This window comes from Anopheles darlingi, chromosome 3, assembly GCF_943734745.1.
Source record: "Anopheles darlingi chromosome 3, idAnoDarlMG_H_01, whole genome shotgun sequence".
Taxonomy (NCBI): Eukaryota; Metazoa; Arthropoda; class Insecta; order Diptera; family Culicidae; genus Anopheles; species Anopheles darlingi.
The window spans coordinates 44,359,399-44,376,854 of record NC_064875.1 but is presented as its reverse complement, the minus strand read 5'-3'; the positions used below and the strand labels follow the sequence as shown (position 1 = coordinate 44,376,854).

The following is a 17,456-nucleotide window of genomic DNA, read 5'->3' as shown; positions in this document are numbered from 1 at the left end:
GCACTGTAATCAAAATACTAAAAAGAAAAGAAACATCACGAAAAACCGAGAGTGGGAAAATGGCCTTTTTCTCTATAAACTATAACCAAAACGATATACGATACGGAGATACATAAAAATGTGTATACAATGTAAGCCGGAGTCTGGGGAGATAATCAGTTACGCTATTAGCATCGTTCCACGAATAGGTTCGTTCTGTATGTTTGTTTAAAACTTTAACACAATCTAATATGTTACTTTCGTTACGCACACGTAAAAGGAGCTCGTTGCACCATCTTGTTCTTCTGGATACTTCTTTTCGATACTATTGGTCACCAAACCCGGTGAATAGTACATTCAAACTGTAACTACCAAGCATGAGGGTGTGGCAGGAGATTCGATTCCTCGCTGGCTATCCCCGCGCGGTTATAACTCTATCGACTTTTCAGCGGACGGTGCCAAGCCATTGCAGTTGGCCGCATAGCAGATGCAGTGGATGTAAAATCACGTAGTGGTACTTCTAGAGGGAGGGCAGGCTAAAAACGAGAACACTGACAGTTTCGACACGGAAGGGATAAGATGAATGTTGGAATCGAGTTAAGCACACACACACGCACGCACGCTATGGTACGCGCTTCCGAAGGGGGGCATCCAGCGGTAAAGCACGGATGCACGGATCATGGAACTGCTAGATGGCTTGTAGGCTTCTTCGCTGCTGTTCGCAATCGTCAACGCGTACCGCCCGATCATTAGTTTATCCATTATTTATCGGCGATGTCGTCCTAGATAGGCCTTACAATGAGGACAAGTATGGTGTACGTCCATACATTCGTCAATGCAGCATGGTATTAGGCAGCAACCGAGCCAGCACCTGAAAAGCAACAGAAGGGAATTAAATATTCGTTGACGACTCGCACCGCTGATTGTGAGATCGCGTTGCCGTCTTACCCAACGAGCGCAATCAAAAAGCCCGAAACGTAAGCAATCATTCCCGGAGAAGTGGTTGTTTGTGTGTTAACCTCCGCATGGCAGCTAGGGCATATCATGTGCGTCGACTGGGGCCCTATCGGTACCACCGTGGTCACAATCTGCGCCCCGGTCAGTACCGGTGCCTGTGGCGTGAAGGGCGCGGAAGGTGGGACACCTCCTACTGCCTGGGCATAGCTCGGTGGTGCTGACTGAGGCAGCACGAACCCGTACGGTGGCGGTCCGTCTTTACTCATCTGTGAATGGAAAACGAGCAAACAAAGAACATGGTTAAAGAAGACATTCTATCGCAAACGCGCATAATGCGATCAATCTCAATCTCTTATCCCACCACCACTACCATCATCAGCAGCAGTAGCACTACCTTTGCCGAGTAGCAACGTGAAGCGCAACAGGCATCTGTGTGCTAATCGGAAACGAAATTTCCAACGTGGCCTCCTCCTTCCAGGGTGATTCATTCTATCGACACTAAGCAGAACCGATTACCGGTTGCCTTCCCCGGCCTTAGGTGGCCGGTGGTCGCGTGTTTGTGACTGATGGACACGCGACGGTCCATTTCGTCAGCAAGTAGAACGTGTAGCTGCTGCCACATGCGCACGCTTGTACAGAATGGTAATAGAATCCTTGACCTTCATTTCCCATTAAATAGGAGAAAGAAGAAACAACCAGAGTTAGCTGTCTCCTAACGCTCCAGGCGAACAAGATCGTCCCGATCGACTGCATTCAGAGAGGTTCGAAATGCATGCAATTATTATCAGCAAACGCTTATGCTGCTTTTTCTTGTGCGCTGGAGCGTGCTAGCGAGATAAGCAATTCCAAAAATCGAAGCATTATTAAAAACAGTGAGTGTGGTAGAACCGCAAAACCACAATCCAGTAGCAGAAGAGTAGGGCATTCCGATAGGCAGCTCGAGATCGCGTAACGCGTCGTGGTTGGCGGCGCTAATTATCTCCCCATTTCGACATCAACTCCCACACAAGGCCATCGGATCATCGGGGGGTGGCAGATCTTTTTTTGGCGTTCCTTTGCCCTCCCAACAACCCTTCCCGAGACGGCAACGGGATCCACCCTCTCGAATGTCGATGGGGAAGCGGACGCGCGGCGCCGTGTTTGAATAGGGGTGGCACACGATCGCGCTGCTGTTTTCTAGATATTTGCATATTTGTTCTGCGTTTGTTGTTCCATCCGATTACCGCAAGTGAGCTTGACATGACCCACGCACCGCGGGCGGTACGGCACACAGCCGATCATCCCCCTTCACGGAATGCAAAAATGTTGACGTAATTAAACGCGTTCGATTCAAGGATTTCACTGATACCCGCCGAGTCCGTCCACTATTTGCCGCCGTCTACTAGCTAATCATACCTTTGTGTTTCCGCGGGTCAGCTACGAATGTTCTAGCAGAATTCACCCTTCTTGGGCCGAGTAGTAAACAAGAAAACTCGCTTTCCCTGTCCGAGGACCGTCGACCAGCAACAATGCGTTTGGGGCACCACGCACGGATTTCGCAAAACTCGAAACTTCTGCTTCTAGCTGAGGTACTGTTTTTTACTAGCCAGCAGCTTGTGACTTCATTTCTTATATTTTTAGCGTGTTTTTACCTCCTCCCCCCAACTCCCTTTTCCACAACGTTCCCCCTTGACCCTACAAAAAGTACACGAGTGCTGAACAAAACCGGTTGCTGCATGGGTATTGGCTGAGTGGGCAAAAGTGTCACTCTTCTTCTTCTACTCCCCCTTCCTGCGGTTACTCCTCTTCCTTGTTTTGGTCTCCGGATTGACCGAATTCGTCCTGCTGGTGTCCTTTCCACGCCGCCGATTTTCTTGGATTTCGATTGTTTTAGCGATACCACGCCGCAAACATGGTCAGTGTGGATAACACTAAGCGGATTGCGGCGTTCCTGGAAGTGCCGCTGGGAAAAGTTGGATACAACTCGGAAAAAGTGAGCCATGCGGTTTTTCCGGCACCGGCTGAGGGCTACCAAACTGACCTTTCCCACGTTCCTCGCTTCTAGATTCTCACCCGTACCAAGTCGGCCAAAGAACCCAGCATTTCGGGGTTTTCCTCGATCATCCAATCGCTTGTGAGAGAAACGAAGAAGCCGGTGGTTGGGCCCATCCCGCGGGACTTTGAGGTCGAATGCGAAATTCTGCAGTGGCTGGATTATGCCGTTCTCTTCGTGGCCCCTTCAAACAAGGATAAACACGTCGCTAAGGCTCTGCTGGAGGTACGTTACCCATGGTCCAGTGGACATTGGCTCTCGGATCTGATTTATAATCGACAATGTTCATCATCAATGTTTCAGGAACTCAATCATTACTTGCAAAGTCGATCGTATCTAGTCAACGATACTCTCAGCATAGCCGACGTTGTAGTGTTCCATACCATCTATGACACAATGGTAGGATAAAAGGTCGCTTACCGTTTTATGGAATTCCCCTCTAATTTAGGCCGCATTCTTTTCCTCCGCAGGCTAATCTACAACCACTGGAGAAGGAAAGCTATTTGAACGTGTCGCGCTGGTACCATCATCTGCAGCAGCTGGACGACGTTCGCCAAGGAAAGGTGCTGCTTAACTTTTCCACCCTACAGCTGTTGGAATGGGCCACCGGAACGCATACCTAAGGTATCCCATTGAACCCCGAAACTGCCCAAGCACCGCTATGGTCTCTATGCTTACTCTTGCAACGTGAGTTGTCTCTTATTATTTGATGGGAACGATACGTTCCACATTATCAAATAGAAATGAATAATAAATTATGAGAAACAATTAAAAGAAACCAATTTTCAACCGAAGCAAAGGTGTTGGGGTTTTGGCTACTCGTCACCTATTGACGAGACGACGGCCCACTCCGTCGCTTTAACGGAGAACTCGACGATGACGATGCCGCACTGCCTACTACGCCGGATCACAACACTCGTGGACACCTCTGTCCCACCGAGCGTCAGCCTGTAGCTAGGCAGGCGTGGCCTGTAACCGTACGGTTGCCGTGACAACGGCAGATCCAGCTGAAAAGAGGTTCCCAGTGACGGGAATGTTTTGTCGTGAAAACGACAGTTTGGGTGGAGAGAGCGCCTCTAGAAGTTAAGCAAGCTATGAACTTGAATGCTGTTTCTCTCACCTTTATTCCCATGCATGGCCCATCATCCCATGCATGGTCTACCTTCACCGTTGGTGATACATAGTAATTTTCGCTAATATTACATTTTTTACATCTAGTAGTCCATGAAATCACTAAAAATAGATTCCTACCCTATCCATCGCCAGAACAATCGCGAGGCTCTAAACTATTTCCTGAACATACTCCCCCCCGTTGGAATGTAATTCCAACCTACTTAATCAATATTATTCATCTTGTATTGGCAACGGAGCTAACTTATTTACCGAACGACGGTAAACGCCGGATGTCGTGCGAACATCAGCTACTCTTACTACTCCATCTTTTCCTTGTATCACGTCAGTAACATACCCCAATTGCCATGATAGGGCTGGTAAATTATCATCCACTAATAAAACAATACTGCCATTCGTAATATTGGGCTGCTTCTTAGTCCACTTCGCTCGTGCTTGCAGAGATGAAAGATACTCTCGCGACCACCTCTTCCAAAAGTGGTCCCGCAGCTGCGTCAGGAACTCCCATCGGCTCAAACGGTTGGCTGGTATCTCCGCATAGGATGGTTTGATGATTGGCTCCAGCGATCGTCCAAGCATCAGATGAGCAGGCGTAATAGGTTGCAGATCATTCGGGTCATCACCCGAACAGTAAAGCGGCCGAGCGTTGACTATGGCTTCCACATGGGTCAAGACGGTGTAGAATTCTTCGAACGTCAATGAAGCAGTCCCTAATGCTTTACTTAGATGTGCCTTCACTGTTTTGACAAACCACAAACCACCAAAGTTTGGTGCATGAGGAGGTATGAACTGCCACTCTATTTCTCGTTTGAGCAAGAATTCATGAACTTTGTCCCTTTCTTTCTTGCCATTGAATAGATCACACAGCTTACGCAGCTCTCTAGAAGCACCTACAAAGTTAGTTCCATTATCCGACATTATTTTTCGAACTGTGCCTCTGCGATTTGTGAAACGATCCAATGCGGCTAAAAATGCTTCAGTTGACATATCAGTTACTAACTCGAGATGAATTCCCTTTGTCACTAAACACACAAACAACGCGATATAAGCCTTCACCTTCCTAGGTTTGTATCTGCCTTCTTTTACTAATACCGGACCGGCATAATCGACTCCGGTTATCTCAAAGGGTGCCGCCAGGTTCACTCATTCCTCAGGCAGATTTCCCATTAGCGGTTGGATTATTCGTGGATTCGCTCGGAAACATTTTACACATTTCCGTATCACCTTCCGAATGGAAGACCTAGCATTGATGATCCAGAACCTCTCTCGAAGAGTCGCCAACACTCCTGATGGTCCTTGATGTAATTGCTCTTCGTGGATCTTTTGTATCAGCATATCTGTCACTGGATGTCCATGCGGTAAGAGTAGCTGATGTTTGTTCTCAAACGGTAACCTTGAATGCTGCAACCGTCCGCCAACACGAAGAAATCCATCTTTGCAGATAAATGGGTGCAATGCACACCAACGCTTCGGTATTTGGTTGCGTTTGATGCATTGAATCTCTTTGTGGAACTCGTTTTGCTGCACAATTCGTACGATGCAATTCATACCGTCACGCATTTCTTTCACTGTTAGTAGTACATGTGTAGCTCTCTCTTTCCTTGGTTGGCGCGTTCTTTTTAAAAAACGAGCCACATAAGCGAACACTCGTTGTAGCTTATAGAAGGACGAGTGCTTCTCGAAGACGGGTTCAGCTACCTTCAGAATGGATGCAATGAGCACAGTCTTTTTTAACTCCGGGATCATGTCGTCAGACATCTCAGCTGTTTGCTCTATGTTGTAGTCGCATTCCTGTAGAAAGCTTGGGCCGTTCCACCACAACTGGCAATTTCTTAGTGTGGCAGGCTTCATTCCTCTTGATACAATATCAGCTGGATTTTTTGCTGTCCGAACATAATTCCATTCGTAATTTTCCGATAGTCGTATGATTTGTTTTATACGATTACGCACGTATATTTGAAGAGAATCCAACGGCTTGCGCATCCAGGCCAACACAATTTGGCTATCCGACCATAGCTTAACTTCGAATTTATGGTTGTATACTGTCTGGTTAACCTTTTCTACCAACTTAGCCAATAGCAAAGCAGCACACAACTCTAGTCTTGGAATTGATATTGCCTTGAGAGGGGCAACCTTTGATTTGCTGCATAGCAGCCGTGTTTTTACGCTTCCGTTTTTTTTTATACTTCTAAGGTACACGCATGCACCGTAAGCGTTCTTCGATGCGTCCGCGAACCCATGCATCTCCAGCTTCTCTGATTCGGCAGGTACGACGCATCTTGGTATAACGATTTCCTTCAGCTCCTTTAAGGCATCTTGAAACTCTGTCCATCTTGACAATAATTCACCCTCTACTGCCTCATCCCAGCCGATCTTAGATGCCCATAAACATTGCATTATCATTTTTGCCTCGATGATGACTGGTGCTATTAGACCTAACGGGTCAAATAGTCGGGCAATGGATGATAGTATCGATCTTTTTGTGCTTATCGTCTCATTTTTATAAACTGTGACCTCAGGATTATACAGCAAGATATCGACTGTTGGATTCCAGATTATTCCTAGTGCTTTGATTGTTTCGTTTACTGATGTTCGTGCAATTTTTGTCAATACTTCTCGATCCGTTTCTGGTATTCCTTCGAGAATTTCCTCAGAATTAGAGCACCATTTTCGGATAGGGAATCCTCCCTTTTCCATCAGTTCTTCTAATTCATATCTCAGAGTTTTTGCCTGAGTAATAGTGTCAGCGCCCGTGATGATATCGTCCATATACGTGTTTTTTAGCAAGGCATCAGCAGCATGCGGGTAGTTTTGACCTTCGTCTAGTGCTAGTTGTTTTAGCACTCTTGTTGCTAGGAATGAAGCCGCCGACGTACCATAAGTTACTGTTCCTAACTCATATACTTTCAATTCCTTGGATGGGTCTTCTCTCCAGATTATTCTTTGGTATCGAGTATCCGCAACATTGATTAGAATTTGGCGATACATTTTTGTTACATCTACCGAAAAAACGAATTTGAGAGTTCGAAACCGCAAAACTATTGAGAAGAGGTCGCTTTGGATTTGTGATCCTTGCATCAATACCTCGTTTAATGACAGTCCACTGGTTTTGGCGGATGCATCAAACACCACACGCAATTTTGTGCTGCTGCTTTCTGGTTTCAGCACACAATGATGGGGCAAGTAATAACTTTGCATTCCGGGAGGATCTTCGCTCTCCTTTATCTCGCGACAATGTCCTAACTTCACATATTCCTCCAAAAATGCTGCATACTGTTCCTTTAAATTTGGTTCCTTCATCAGCCTTCGTTCTAGAGATCGAAATCTTTTTAGTGCCATTTCTCGCGACTCTGTTAGCTGTGGCAACGTTTCTCGAAACGGTAATTTTACCACATATCGACCGTCCTTGTTTCTATAATGGGTGTTTTGAAAATGTTCTTCGAACAGCTCTGCTTCTGAGTTTGTATCATCCGTGTCAGGCAGATCTTCTTGTTCAAAAAACTGTTTTAGGCTGTTCTCCAATACATCTTGGGTAATCGGATGTGAGTGTACATGTTTGTGCTTTCTTTTATCTGCACCTGCCACTACCCATCCGAAACGAGTTTCAAACAACGTTGGTAAATCATCTGCTAGTTGGATCCTTCCATGGCCTAAAATTTCACCAAATAACTCTGACCCTATCAATAAGTCAACTTCCTTAGGCTGATGGAACAAACGATCTGCAAGCGTTATGCTGGATGGTACCTTCCAATTCTTACTGCAGACTGCATTTGACGGAATTCTTCCGGTAATCTTTTCCGTCGTTAGACATTCAAGCCTTGTCTTATATTTGCCATCAATGGACAATAACTCCACTTGTACCTTATGCGAGGTCTTTGACTCTTGACCGTTAACTCCGCATAACATTGTTTCAGTGGGATGTTTCTTCACTCGCAACATTTTCACTACTCCTTCTGATATAAGATTAATTTCACTCCCAGAATCTATTAATGCACGAGCCTGGCACGTTTTACCGTTCTCTGAACGTAACTTCACTAAGGCAGTCATCAAAAGTACTTGTCCTTTCCGTTCTACATCGCTGCATGCTGCCGTTACTGCAGCAGATTGCTCGGGAGTTGGGTCTAAATGCAGTAATGTATGGTGCCTTTGGTTACACTTTCTACAGGTCTGTCTCAAGTAACACTTTTTTACCGAATGTCCAGCCTTCAAACAGTTGAAACAAACTTTCAACATTTTAACCTTGTCTATTCTTTCGCCAACAGACAATCTCAATAAAACATTGCACTCACAGCTACGATGTTGACCGGCACATATTGCGCATACCTCTTGTTTGTTTGTTGCAACATGAATTGTATTGCTCACCGGCTTAGGCTTGCTGATATTCCGGCTTGGTCTTGCGACATCCTTATTAACGTCCTCGCAACGTTCTAGCACTACACATCTTTGTTTGAGGAAGTCAATCATCACTTCATATTCCGGCAACTCTCTTTGATCAAACGAAGTTTCCCATAGTTCGCGAGTTTGATTATCTAAGGCACGTGTTACTAACGTTATCACCATCATTTGTGAGACCCCAGTTAGCTGATGACCGAGTTTATCCAAACTCTCAACGTGCTTGGTGCACTCATTTAATACTCGTCGAATTTCCTTTGCTGATTTTGTCACTACAGGCTGGATGTTGAGCAACCCGAGAATGTGTTTTTCAGCAATCAACCGAGGGTTTCCAAACCGTTCCTCTAGAATCTCCCACGCTCTCTCGTAATTATTGCTTTGGATCGTGTCTAAATCAATAACACCGGCTGCCGATCCTTTCAAAGCGTTTTCCAGGTGGTAGAGCTTTACTGCCTCCACATCTTTCGAATGGCGCATGAGGTCTTGAAACATGGCCTTGAAACGTGGCCAAGCTTCATATGACCCGTCGAATGTCGGTAACGGCGCTCGGAACGGATTGGATTGCATTATCACTGGCATGTTTGGTGTCTCGTTGTCTTTACCCTTATCAGGTTTCATCATTTTTTGTATTATGGATCGCGTTTGCCTCATATCTTCTTCGAATGCATCGAACTGTTCTTGCACTGTTGCCAAGTCTCCATCTGCAACGCATTCTAACAAATCTTCAAAGTTCGCAGCATACTTGGATTGTAACTCGGATAGTGATGTCATCAAATCGTTCAGCTCAATACTTGAATCGGCTACATCCGAGGGAAGCTGACTAATGTGCTTCGCTAGCCCTTGCAGCCTAGTCTCTAGACTAGCACTTATCCTTAGCAACGTTTTAAGAGTCTTCATTTTTCCGTTGAATTGGGAACACTTCTCACTGAAGAATGTTTGTTACGCTCACGTTCTGCGCACTGTTGGTATTTTCGTTACACACACGGTTCACGATTGCCACCGTTTACTCACCGTCTGGTGTTCTCACATCCGGTTCGAAGGACCAATGTTGGGGTTTTGGCTACTCGTCACCTATTGACGAGACGACGGCCCACTCCGTCGCTTTAACGGAGAACTCGACGATGACGATGCCGCACTGCCTACTACGCCGGATCACAACACTCGTGGACACCTCTGTCCCACCGAGCGTCAGCCTGTAGCTAGGCAGGCGTGGCCTGTAACCGTACGGTTGCCGTGACAACGGCAGATCCAGCTGAAAAGAGGTTCCCAGTGACGGGAATGTTTTGTCGTGAAAACGACAGTTTGGGTGGAGAGAGCGCCTCTAGAAGTTAAGCAAGCTATGAACTTGAATGCTGTTTCTCTCACCTTTATTCCCATGCATGGCCCATCATCCCATGCATGGTCTACCTTCACCGTTGGTGATACATAGTAATTTTCGCTAATATTACATTTTTTACATCTAGTAGTCCATGAAATCACTAAAAATAGATTCCTACCCTATCCATCGCCAGAACAATCGCGAGGCTCTAAACTATTTCCTGAACAAAAGGTGTAACTGGAAAACATTGCCTGGATCATAATAAGATAGCAGTTTCAATAAGTGAATCATCCATTCAACAAAATTCTAACTTGAGTTTCGATATATATTATCCAGAATAATTTATAAACAGGGTTTTACTACAATCATATCAATCAATTATCGCAGTCGTACCACATTGCATCATCATTCATAAATTTTCTTTACAGCCAATAGCTCAGAGGAATTAAAAATCTGCAAAATAATCTCTCCATCGAGGATTAGGCGTGTTCTAAGCAAGAGAGAAATATGTTTCGCAGTTCTACCCGATTCCTCGAATTCTCCACCACAAATAAGACGGGACCAAATGGTGAATCACTTTGATTCATATACTCCCCTCGCAAACCCATTTCCGGACTTCCATGGATGGGTCCGCACTTCATGGGCTCGAAAAGAAAACATCTGCATTCCGTGTGTCGCCTTTATTTGCCCTCGTATTTGGCCGAAGAACGCGGCAGACCCAAGAACTCCACTTCAAGCGATCGCATGCTTCGGCTGCGTATGCTTGGCCCTCAACCCCCAACGCATAGCATCCCGCCGGTCGTCTGGAGGCATCTGTTCAAACAGCAGGTTCTCCCCCATCATCCATGATGGGTTGCGTTCTACTTTCCCTTCTCTTTCACCCACCCCAGATACTCTCGGTGACTTATCTTTGCTGCAGTGCGTGTCGGCGAACATTCGTAGCATTTAATCGCTCGCGCTTCTTCGCGGACCCGTTCTATATTTTTTCCCTCTGAGCGCGCAATCGTGTTGGTGGTTCTGGGGGCCAGCCGGCCTCCCTCACGCGGCTTCCAGGTTCTGCTGGCAGAGTGCTGGAGCCGGGCTTCTCATAATTCTTACTCTCACTTTCAGTTTGCCTTGGTCCGTGATCGCAATTCGATCGAAAGCGGTGGAGTGCATTCGAGCGTCGGTTTGTCGGTTCGTCGTTCTTTATCACTGCCGACTGTAACGTGTGAAGCGCCTCGTTACTGATAGCAAACACTCTTTCTAACGCCTTTAAAATGATTTATTGAATTAATTCACGCCGATTGTGATTAAACGTTATAGCTGTGGAACTGTAACGCGATTTTGAACGCCTCGGCCTCGTGTAAAAACAATCTTCTGGCATGCGATCAAAAGGATACAAATTGTGTGACCATCTTGTGCCCATTGATGTGTTCCGCAGCTCAATGATCATCACGATCACGCCTTGCTGATGATTGATTTAAATTCGCTACCACTACAGTAGTGCGAAGTGACGTGCCTGTGGAAGATGGTCAAAGATTCAGCTGCATAAATATTTGAAATCAATTGCTGGTCCCTTAGCTGCTGCCGACAAAGCATAAATATACACAGATCATGATGAGTGATCCACCGCTGACCAATCACCATCCGCTGCTGCTGGTCGATCAACCGTTCGAACCAGTGGAGGATGGCGTGTTCTGCTCCGAAGAAATATCGATCGTGGCCGCCTCGAGCGCCACTTTTATCGCAGTGCTGGGAACAATCGGTTCGTTTGTATTCTATTTTTGTATCCAAACACACCAGAGTGCATGCTCCCATCCGGGAGCAGGTTGAAGCTGCGTGTGTGCACTTAACATAAGATGAATGAGCGATGCTGGGGTGGTGGTATGGATTTCTGGCTGATCCCGGCACTTGTTTCTATTCCCTTATTCGCTCGCCAGGAAATGTGACGACGCTGTTGGCGCTCGGACGCCGCCAACCGGGTAGCCGTAACCGACGGCGCCAACCAACGACGGATTTCGTTCTTTCCTTGGCCACCGCTGATCTACTCTTCTGCATTGCCGTCATGCCTCTCATGGCACTGCGATACGGTCGTCGACGGTGGCCTTTTTTGAATGATAGTCTCTGGTGTCGGTTGTTTCCGGTTGCTCTCTACGGGACGGTGGCCACATCCGTGCTCAGTCTCGTGGCCCTTACCGTGAACCGGTACGTGTTGATCGTACACCCTAGTTGGTATAGTGCAGTTTACAGGAGGCCCGGCATGGTTCCGCTGCAATTGGCAATGTGTTGGGCCATACCGTACGGTTTGATGGTGAGTGAGGTCGTTATCTAGATAAAAAGATAAGATTAAATTTGAAATGATCTTTCCTCTTCACCCACTATGCATAGGCACTGCCTTTGTTCGAATTCTGGGGCCGACTCGGGTTTGACTATCGCACGTTCTCCTGCACTGTACTGCCGACAGTTTCCGTTTCGAACCACGCTACGAGCCAATTCGCGGCTAGCCCTAAGAAGTTCATATTTATCGTTGGTTTCGCATTGCCTTTCTGTGCGATCGTGCTCTGCTACACGGCCATCATTGGAGCTGTGCGAAGGCAACGGCGAAATATGCAGCGACACGCGGCCAAATCCACATCTGCGCCAATGTCTCCACCGAACAGTAGTATGGCCGCCAACAACGATGATGACGAGCGGCACCTAACGCGAACAACGGCGGCAATATTCGGATGTTTCATGATGTGCTTCCTACCGCTTACGATTGCCAATTTGCTGCTGGAAGACAAGCATTCTGGTGGAGCAGGAGGAGATCTTCAAGTGCTGGCCTCGATCCTCACCTGGCACTCGGCCGTTCTCAACCCCTTCATTTATGCGCTCGGTAGCAGGCATTATCGGTTGGTGTTTCTTGAAATTATACCCCTATCAATTGGCTTTCGTAACGTTTCGAAAATATTGTCCCTTTATAGAAATGCTTATTGGTCGGTGCTGCGATGCAATGGCTGTCGGAACGGAAACTCCAAAGGACGGATAACTTTAAGAAGCCACCGTAATACAGTGATGTCGCCAAATGTTGTAAAAGCAACCAAATTTCGTGCAACAACTGCCGACATGACTGGCAGTGGTACGCAAACTAATTCCGAGGTATAGCGAAGCCTTTATGCGATTAGAGAAGATCGAACAACTGATAACAAATGCTGATTGCCAAAATCTTAAGTAGTTTACGTGGATATACTGTGTATTTTTAACCCATTCCCCATACAATAAAAGTAGCAAGAAATATCTTCAAAGTAACGGATTATTTAAAACGACCCATTTTGGCCCATCTCTATCTTCTCCGAAATGTCACCGGTTGTTTGTTTTGGAGTGTAGTGACGTCATTAAATAAAGCACGCTTAAATCGGGATGAGCAAAGAGGCGCAATTTAGTGCCCAACGTAGCTAGTATTTTAAAGTACACCTCATACAACCTGTACCTGCACTTCGGTGAGTCAATGAAGCTTTTTTTCACACCTAAAACTTACAAATTGCCGATTCCAGCTGAACCATGGCCAACAAAGCGAACAAGGATGGTGTGAATTTTCAGCAACACCTTTTCTACTACCAGATCGGTTTGTGCCACCAGCATAAAGATCGTGAATACTCCATCCTGTACGAAGGGGCCGATAGTATCTACGGAGCATTCGATGATGTCATTCTTAAGGAGGAAGGTCCCACGCCCGGACTCCTCTTCTTTCAGGCAAAGCAGGTACTGGATTCCAACAAAGTCATTTCCCTGGACGATGTGTTCGACATGAAGAAAGGTATAGTAAAGTATATGGAATCGTACGGTTCATATCTTGGGAATCATCAGTGCCAAAAGGACGGCACTCCAAACGAAGCAATCTACTGGACATCCCAAGCGATCCACGAAAGCACAACCAAACGGTTTCTACAGCCTTGCCAAGACACTCGATTACCCTTACAATCGGTGGGTCCGGCCATAAAAAAGTATCGGATTGAAGATTGGAAAACGCTGCTGCTGTTCGATATCGCTTGGAAATGGGCGAAAATCTGTAACCCAAAAGCTGAATCGAAGCAGAGTGCAGAGTATATCTGCAATGCGGTGGCGAATGCTCTGGCCTATGAAATATTGGAAATCATTGAGGATGATAAAGTGATGTTCCGCGAAGGGTTTCTGTTGAAAGAACCGCAATATTTAGCATCTGTGTCGGATAAAGCGCGATCGTTTCGAGAACAGTTTCGATTGGCTTGCCAACTGCAGCAGAGAAAAAGTGAATTCGATATAAAATGTTTCAAAGATGTTTCCTACGAGGCGAAACTATTCGGACTTAAAGCGAGTGATGCGCGAGCGGATTCTGTCAGGTTCGAGCACAAAAATTTGGATGAAGGCAAACTTGAACAGTTTTTCCATGCCTTTCGATACTACACGGAAGTGCCGAAAGGAGAAGAGATGCTGAAAATACTAAAAAGTTTATTCAACGGTGATTTTGAAGAAAAACTGTTTGAAAATCACCTTATACCGAAACAAACATCGAGCAAGAAGGTTCAGACCGATCAATACATTAACCGTGTGCATGTGAATTCTTTGATTGAGATGATTAAACTAAAAAGTCTGTATATAGCACCGAGAATATCGGGTGTTACGTTTAGTGAAGAAAGCTCGGTCGATTTAAGGAAGTGCCTTGAAAAGTTCACAGATCAAGCGAAGGGAGATCGCCTACTAGAGATATATGCGCCTTACGTCCTAGAATGGACTGCTTATCGTGTGGAAAAGGAGCTACTCAAATTTTGCACGTGCATAGTGATAAAGGAAAAAGATTTGGCAATGTTATTCGAAAAGTTGAGCCAAATTTTAGAGACCCACCTCGAAAATGAGCTAAGCGTTATAGTAGTGTTAAACGTGGATGCATCCGATATGGAAGAGACGAACAAATTGCTTAAGAAAGTGAAACGAATTATCCACATATCATCCAACTCGTTACCGGGTTCAAACTATCAAGATGAGCTCTTGGAACAACACGTTGAAATGGACTTTGATCAATTTAGTCACATAAACTTGATACTGGACGACAGATTACTACCGAATACAACCATTATCCATGAAGAGGAATTCAAATCCATCCAAAAGCGCGCCGAGCTGTATCAAATACAACAAATTGACGTGAAATCCGATCTGTATATGCCAGAAGAACGGTTTTACATCAGACGTACATTAACGGATGATCATAATCTTGAGATAACGAACGAACAATTAAAGCACGAAAGCCAGCAACGTGTCACAGTCATAGTCGATACGGCCGGTCAAGGAAAGACGATTGAGCTTTTGCGAATCGCAAGATTTCTAAACGAGGGCGATGGTATCTGTTTATTCTTTAGAGCCCGAACGATTGCAGATAAGCTTAGGAGAGATACACCTGAATCATGTATGTCATTAAACGGGTGGGATGATTTCATAAAACTGTTACAAATTGCACCATCGAGCGATGTTGTTAGGAATATAGTAGTACAGTATTTGGCACAGTACGAACAGCTATACGTTGTCGTTGACGGACTCGATGAAATAGTGGAGACCTATCAGGATTATGTTATTACCGTCATTAGAAAACTGATTGCTTCAAAACCATTGACGGTAATAATTGCGGCCAGAACGGAATTGAAACCAAAGCTTAAGGCAGCATTCAACCATGCCGATTTTTATCATCTAGACCAATTCGCTTATCAAGCATACTTTGAAGAACTTTGGCTCAACAATAGCGCAGAACCGGCGACAGACACAGTTCGACAGAATGTGGAGTTTTTTCTGAAACACTTTGATTCCATTCTTAAGCGTGCTGGTTGTAAATCTTTTCTTGAGGTACCGCAGCTGTGCAAAATAATGGGAACGATTTACAAGGAGCGAATTAAGAGAGAGAACTTTCTGCTCTATAACAACTACGAAATAGGTTCCATTTATGACACATTTATCGCTTGCCAGTTTGGAAATTTAATTTGCCACTCATTCGATAGCCAACTCGAGACGCACGTGCTGGCAACCGAATTAATGAAAAACTATTTCGATGAAAATCATGAAAAGCTGGCGTATGATATTGAATGTAGCACCCAGTTTGGTAGACAACAATATCACAAACTTGCACTTTTCGGCTTAGTCCGCCTAAATCCTACCATCGGCGATAGATCGAAAAGTGGAGTTGAATTCATTCATCGCACTGTGTTGGAATATTTTTTGGTTCGCTACTTTTTAACGCATGATGTAGAGGCATCACATTTTGTTCAATTCATGAAGCGATATTTCTGTGTGTCGAGGGTTAATGTAGCAGATAAATTTATCGATTTCTTTCTGAATGACGAAACGTTGCTGTGTAAAGCGACTCGTAGAAAAATAAAACGGTTCTTGGAACAGGACCCACAGCAGCTTGCAACATACGTTCGAATCGCTCTCAATAACGCAACATTTAACACGTTGAGACTACTCCTGCGCGAGGCTCCTTCCGTCGCTGTTCAAAGTCTAGAATTTCGTTTTGGTGGAATCCAGGATTCGAAAAAGGAAAATGTATCAAACGAAATCAATCTGAAGCGACTCGGAGAAAGACAGTTATTGCTTTTGCTGGGCATACTGCAAAGAATTGATTCAAGCAATGCGCTCATTTTAAATTTGATCCTCGAACACGATCTAAATGAGGAGGATATCATCGAGGTTGCTATAAGGAAACCGTTTCCCGAAGTTTTCGACGAGATCATGTTGCTCTTTGCCGATATTCAAAAACAAGACACTGTCGCTTACACAAAGTACATTACATCCCGACTTTCACGTTACGTTCGCACTCTCGTAATTCACTGTTATGTTTCAAGCGAGCAGCTGATGGTAGACAAGTTAAGAAAGATATGCATCGAACAGATAGAAGCAGACGTTATCCGAAGGGTCTTGACAACTTTCGATTTGCTGGATGAAGTTCTATCGTGTATTGAAACGGTTCCAAAGGGTAAACGTTTTATAGAGGAGGCTCGTTGCGATATATTGAAAAAAATACTGTCGTTTCTCGAAATGTACCTGAAGGAAGACGATCTACGTTCACGCAAGGTCCAGCATGCCGCAAAGGTGGCAACATTGCAACACGAATCATTAAGAACCTTGCTGGAGCACTGGTTGGAATGAAGAGTATTACTGAATCTTGACAATGCAGGCTTAAAACTGAGTTGGTAGCTACTAATATTATCATATTTATGCCCGAATAGTAGCTTTAAATAATATATTTTCATTAAATGCAACAAATCCAAAGGGAAACATTCGGGCCCACAGGGACAGTGCTTAAAGCTTATAGGACAGAGAGACCTTAAACAAATTGTATACTCTTTTTTATGTTTGTTTTATCCATTTTATACAGAATAAAATATATGTAACTTTTCTAATATAAACTACTGCGTTAATTCGATCCAGGCAGTTCTTAATTTTACAGAGTCAAGAAAAAATAAGCCCAAGTTTTTGAACACCGTAACGGCGGCGGAGGAGGCTCGTTTGAAATATTTCCTGAGCCGTGACAGCTACACCCAAAGGCATAAAAACAGCACTACCATACCATTTCCGAATATTCATCAATGAAATTGTTTTTGTTTATATATTACGACAATTTTATTTCGATAAAATATGCTATTAAAATGCAAATTTATTATT

At 44.9% G+C, this 17,456-nt stretch overlaps 4 protein-coding genes across 5 annotated transcripts; 3 read left to right on the top strand and 1 right to left on the bottom strand.

Annotated features, from left to right (window-relative positions):
• Positions 1–48: 48 nt before the first annotated feature.
• On the bottom strand, positions 49–2,601 carry LOC125955776 (LITAF domain-containing protein-like). The gene is made up of 3 exons (XM_049686926.1): positions 2,332–2,601; positions 928–1,202; positions 49–850 (listed from the first exon to the last, which is right to left on the bottom strand). The coding sequence occupies exons 2-3, from the start codon at positions 1,200–1,202 to the stop codon at positions 745–747; spliced, it is 381 nt and encodes a 126-aa protein (XP_049542883.1). The 5' UTR covers positions 2,332–2,601; the 3' UTR covers positions 49–744.
• A 108-nt stretch (positions 2,602–2,709) lies between these two features.
• LOC125955775 (eukaryotic translation elongation factor 1 epsilon-1) lies at positions 2,710–3,754 on the top strand. The gene is made up of 4 exons (XM_049686925.1): positions 2,710–2,908; positions 2,981–3,193; positions 3,272–3,367; positions 3,439–3,754. Exons 1-4 carry the CDS (start codon positions 2,828–2,830, stop codon positions 3,589–3,591), a joined length of 543 nt encoding a protein of 180 aa, XP_049542882.1. The 5' UTR covers positions 2,710–2,827; the 3' UTR covers positions 3,592–3,754.
• A 7,049-nt stretch (positions 3,755–10,803) lies between these two features.
• LOC125955773 (protein trapped in endoderm-1-like) lies at positions 10,804–13,057 on the top strand. 2 transcript variants are annotated; one of them, XM_049686922.1, is made up of 5 exons: positions 10,804–10,985; positions 11,115–11,556; positions 11,732–12,102; positions 12,180–12,682; positions 12,755–13,057. In XM_049686922.1, exons 2-5 carry the CDS (start codon positions 11,406–11,408, stop codon positions 12,933–12,935), a joined length of 1,206 nt encoding a protein of 401 aa, XP_049542879.1. In that variant the 5' UTR covers positions 10,804–10,985; positions 11,115–11,405; the 3' UTR covers positions 12,936–13,057. The 2 variants fall into 2 exon arrangements, with proteins under 2 accessions (XP_049542879.1, XP_049542878.1); XM_049686921.1 differs by having other exon boundaries at positions 10,804–11,556.
• Positions 13,058–13,189: 132 nt separating this feature from the next.
• Positions 13,190–17,168, top strand: LOC125955770 (uncharacterized). The gene is made up of 2 exons (XM_049686915.1): positions 13,190–13,270; positions 13,325–17,168. The coding sequence occupies exon 2, from the start codon at positions 13,332–13,334 to the stop codon at positions 16,938–16,940; it is 3,609 nt and encodes a 1,202-aa protein (XP_049542872.1). The 5' UTR covers positions 13,190–13,270; positions 13,325–13,331; the 3' UTR covers positions 16,941–17,168.
• Positions 17,169–17,456: the final 288 nt, after the last annotated feature.

Excerpts from the sequence above, each read along its gene's own strand:
- LOC125955775 (XM_049686925.1), top strand. The coding sequence starts at position 2,828 with ATGGTCAGTGTGGATAACACTAAGCGGATTGCGGCGTTCCTGGAAGTG. Across the intron at positions 2,909-2,980 it reads TTGGATACAACTCGGAAAAA|ATTCTCACCCGTACCAAGTC; the intron begins GTGAGCCATGCG and ends CCTCGCTTCTAG. Across the intron at positions 3,194-3,271 it reads TCGCTAAGGCTCTGCTGGAG|GAACTCAATCATTACTTGCA; the intron begins GTACGTTACCCA and ends TCAATGTTTCAG.
- LOC125955770 (XM_049686915.1), top strand. The coding sequence starts at position 13,332 with ATGGCCAACAAAGCGAACAAGGATGGTGTGAATTTTCAGCAACACCTT.
- LOC125955773 (XM_049686922.1), top strand. The coding sequence starts at position 11,406 with ATGATGAGTGATCCACCGCTGACCAATCACCATCCGCTGCTGCTGGTC. Across the intron at positions 11,557-11,731 it reads CGCAGTGCTGGGAACAATCG|GAAATGTGACGACGCTGTTG; the intron begins GTTCGTTTGTAT and ends TTCGCTCGCCAG. Across the intron at positions 12,103-12,179 it reads CCATACCGTACGGTTTGATG|GCACTGCCTTTGTTCGAATT; the intron begins GTGAGTGAGGTC and ends CACTATGCATAG.
- LOC125955776 (XM_049686926.1), bottom strand. The coding sequence starts at position 1,202 with ATGAGTAAAGACGGACCGCCACCGTACGGGTTCGTGCTGCCTCAGTCA. Across the intron at positions 851-927 it reads TTTTTGATTGCGCTCGTTGG|GTGCTGGCTCGGTTGCTGCC; the intron begins GTAAGACGGCAA and ends GTTGCTTTTCAG.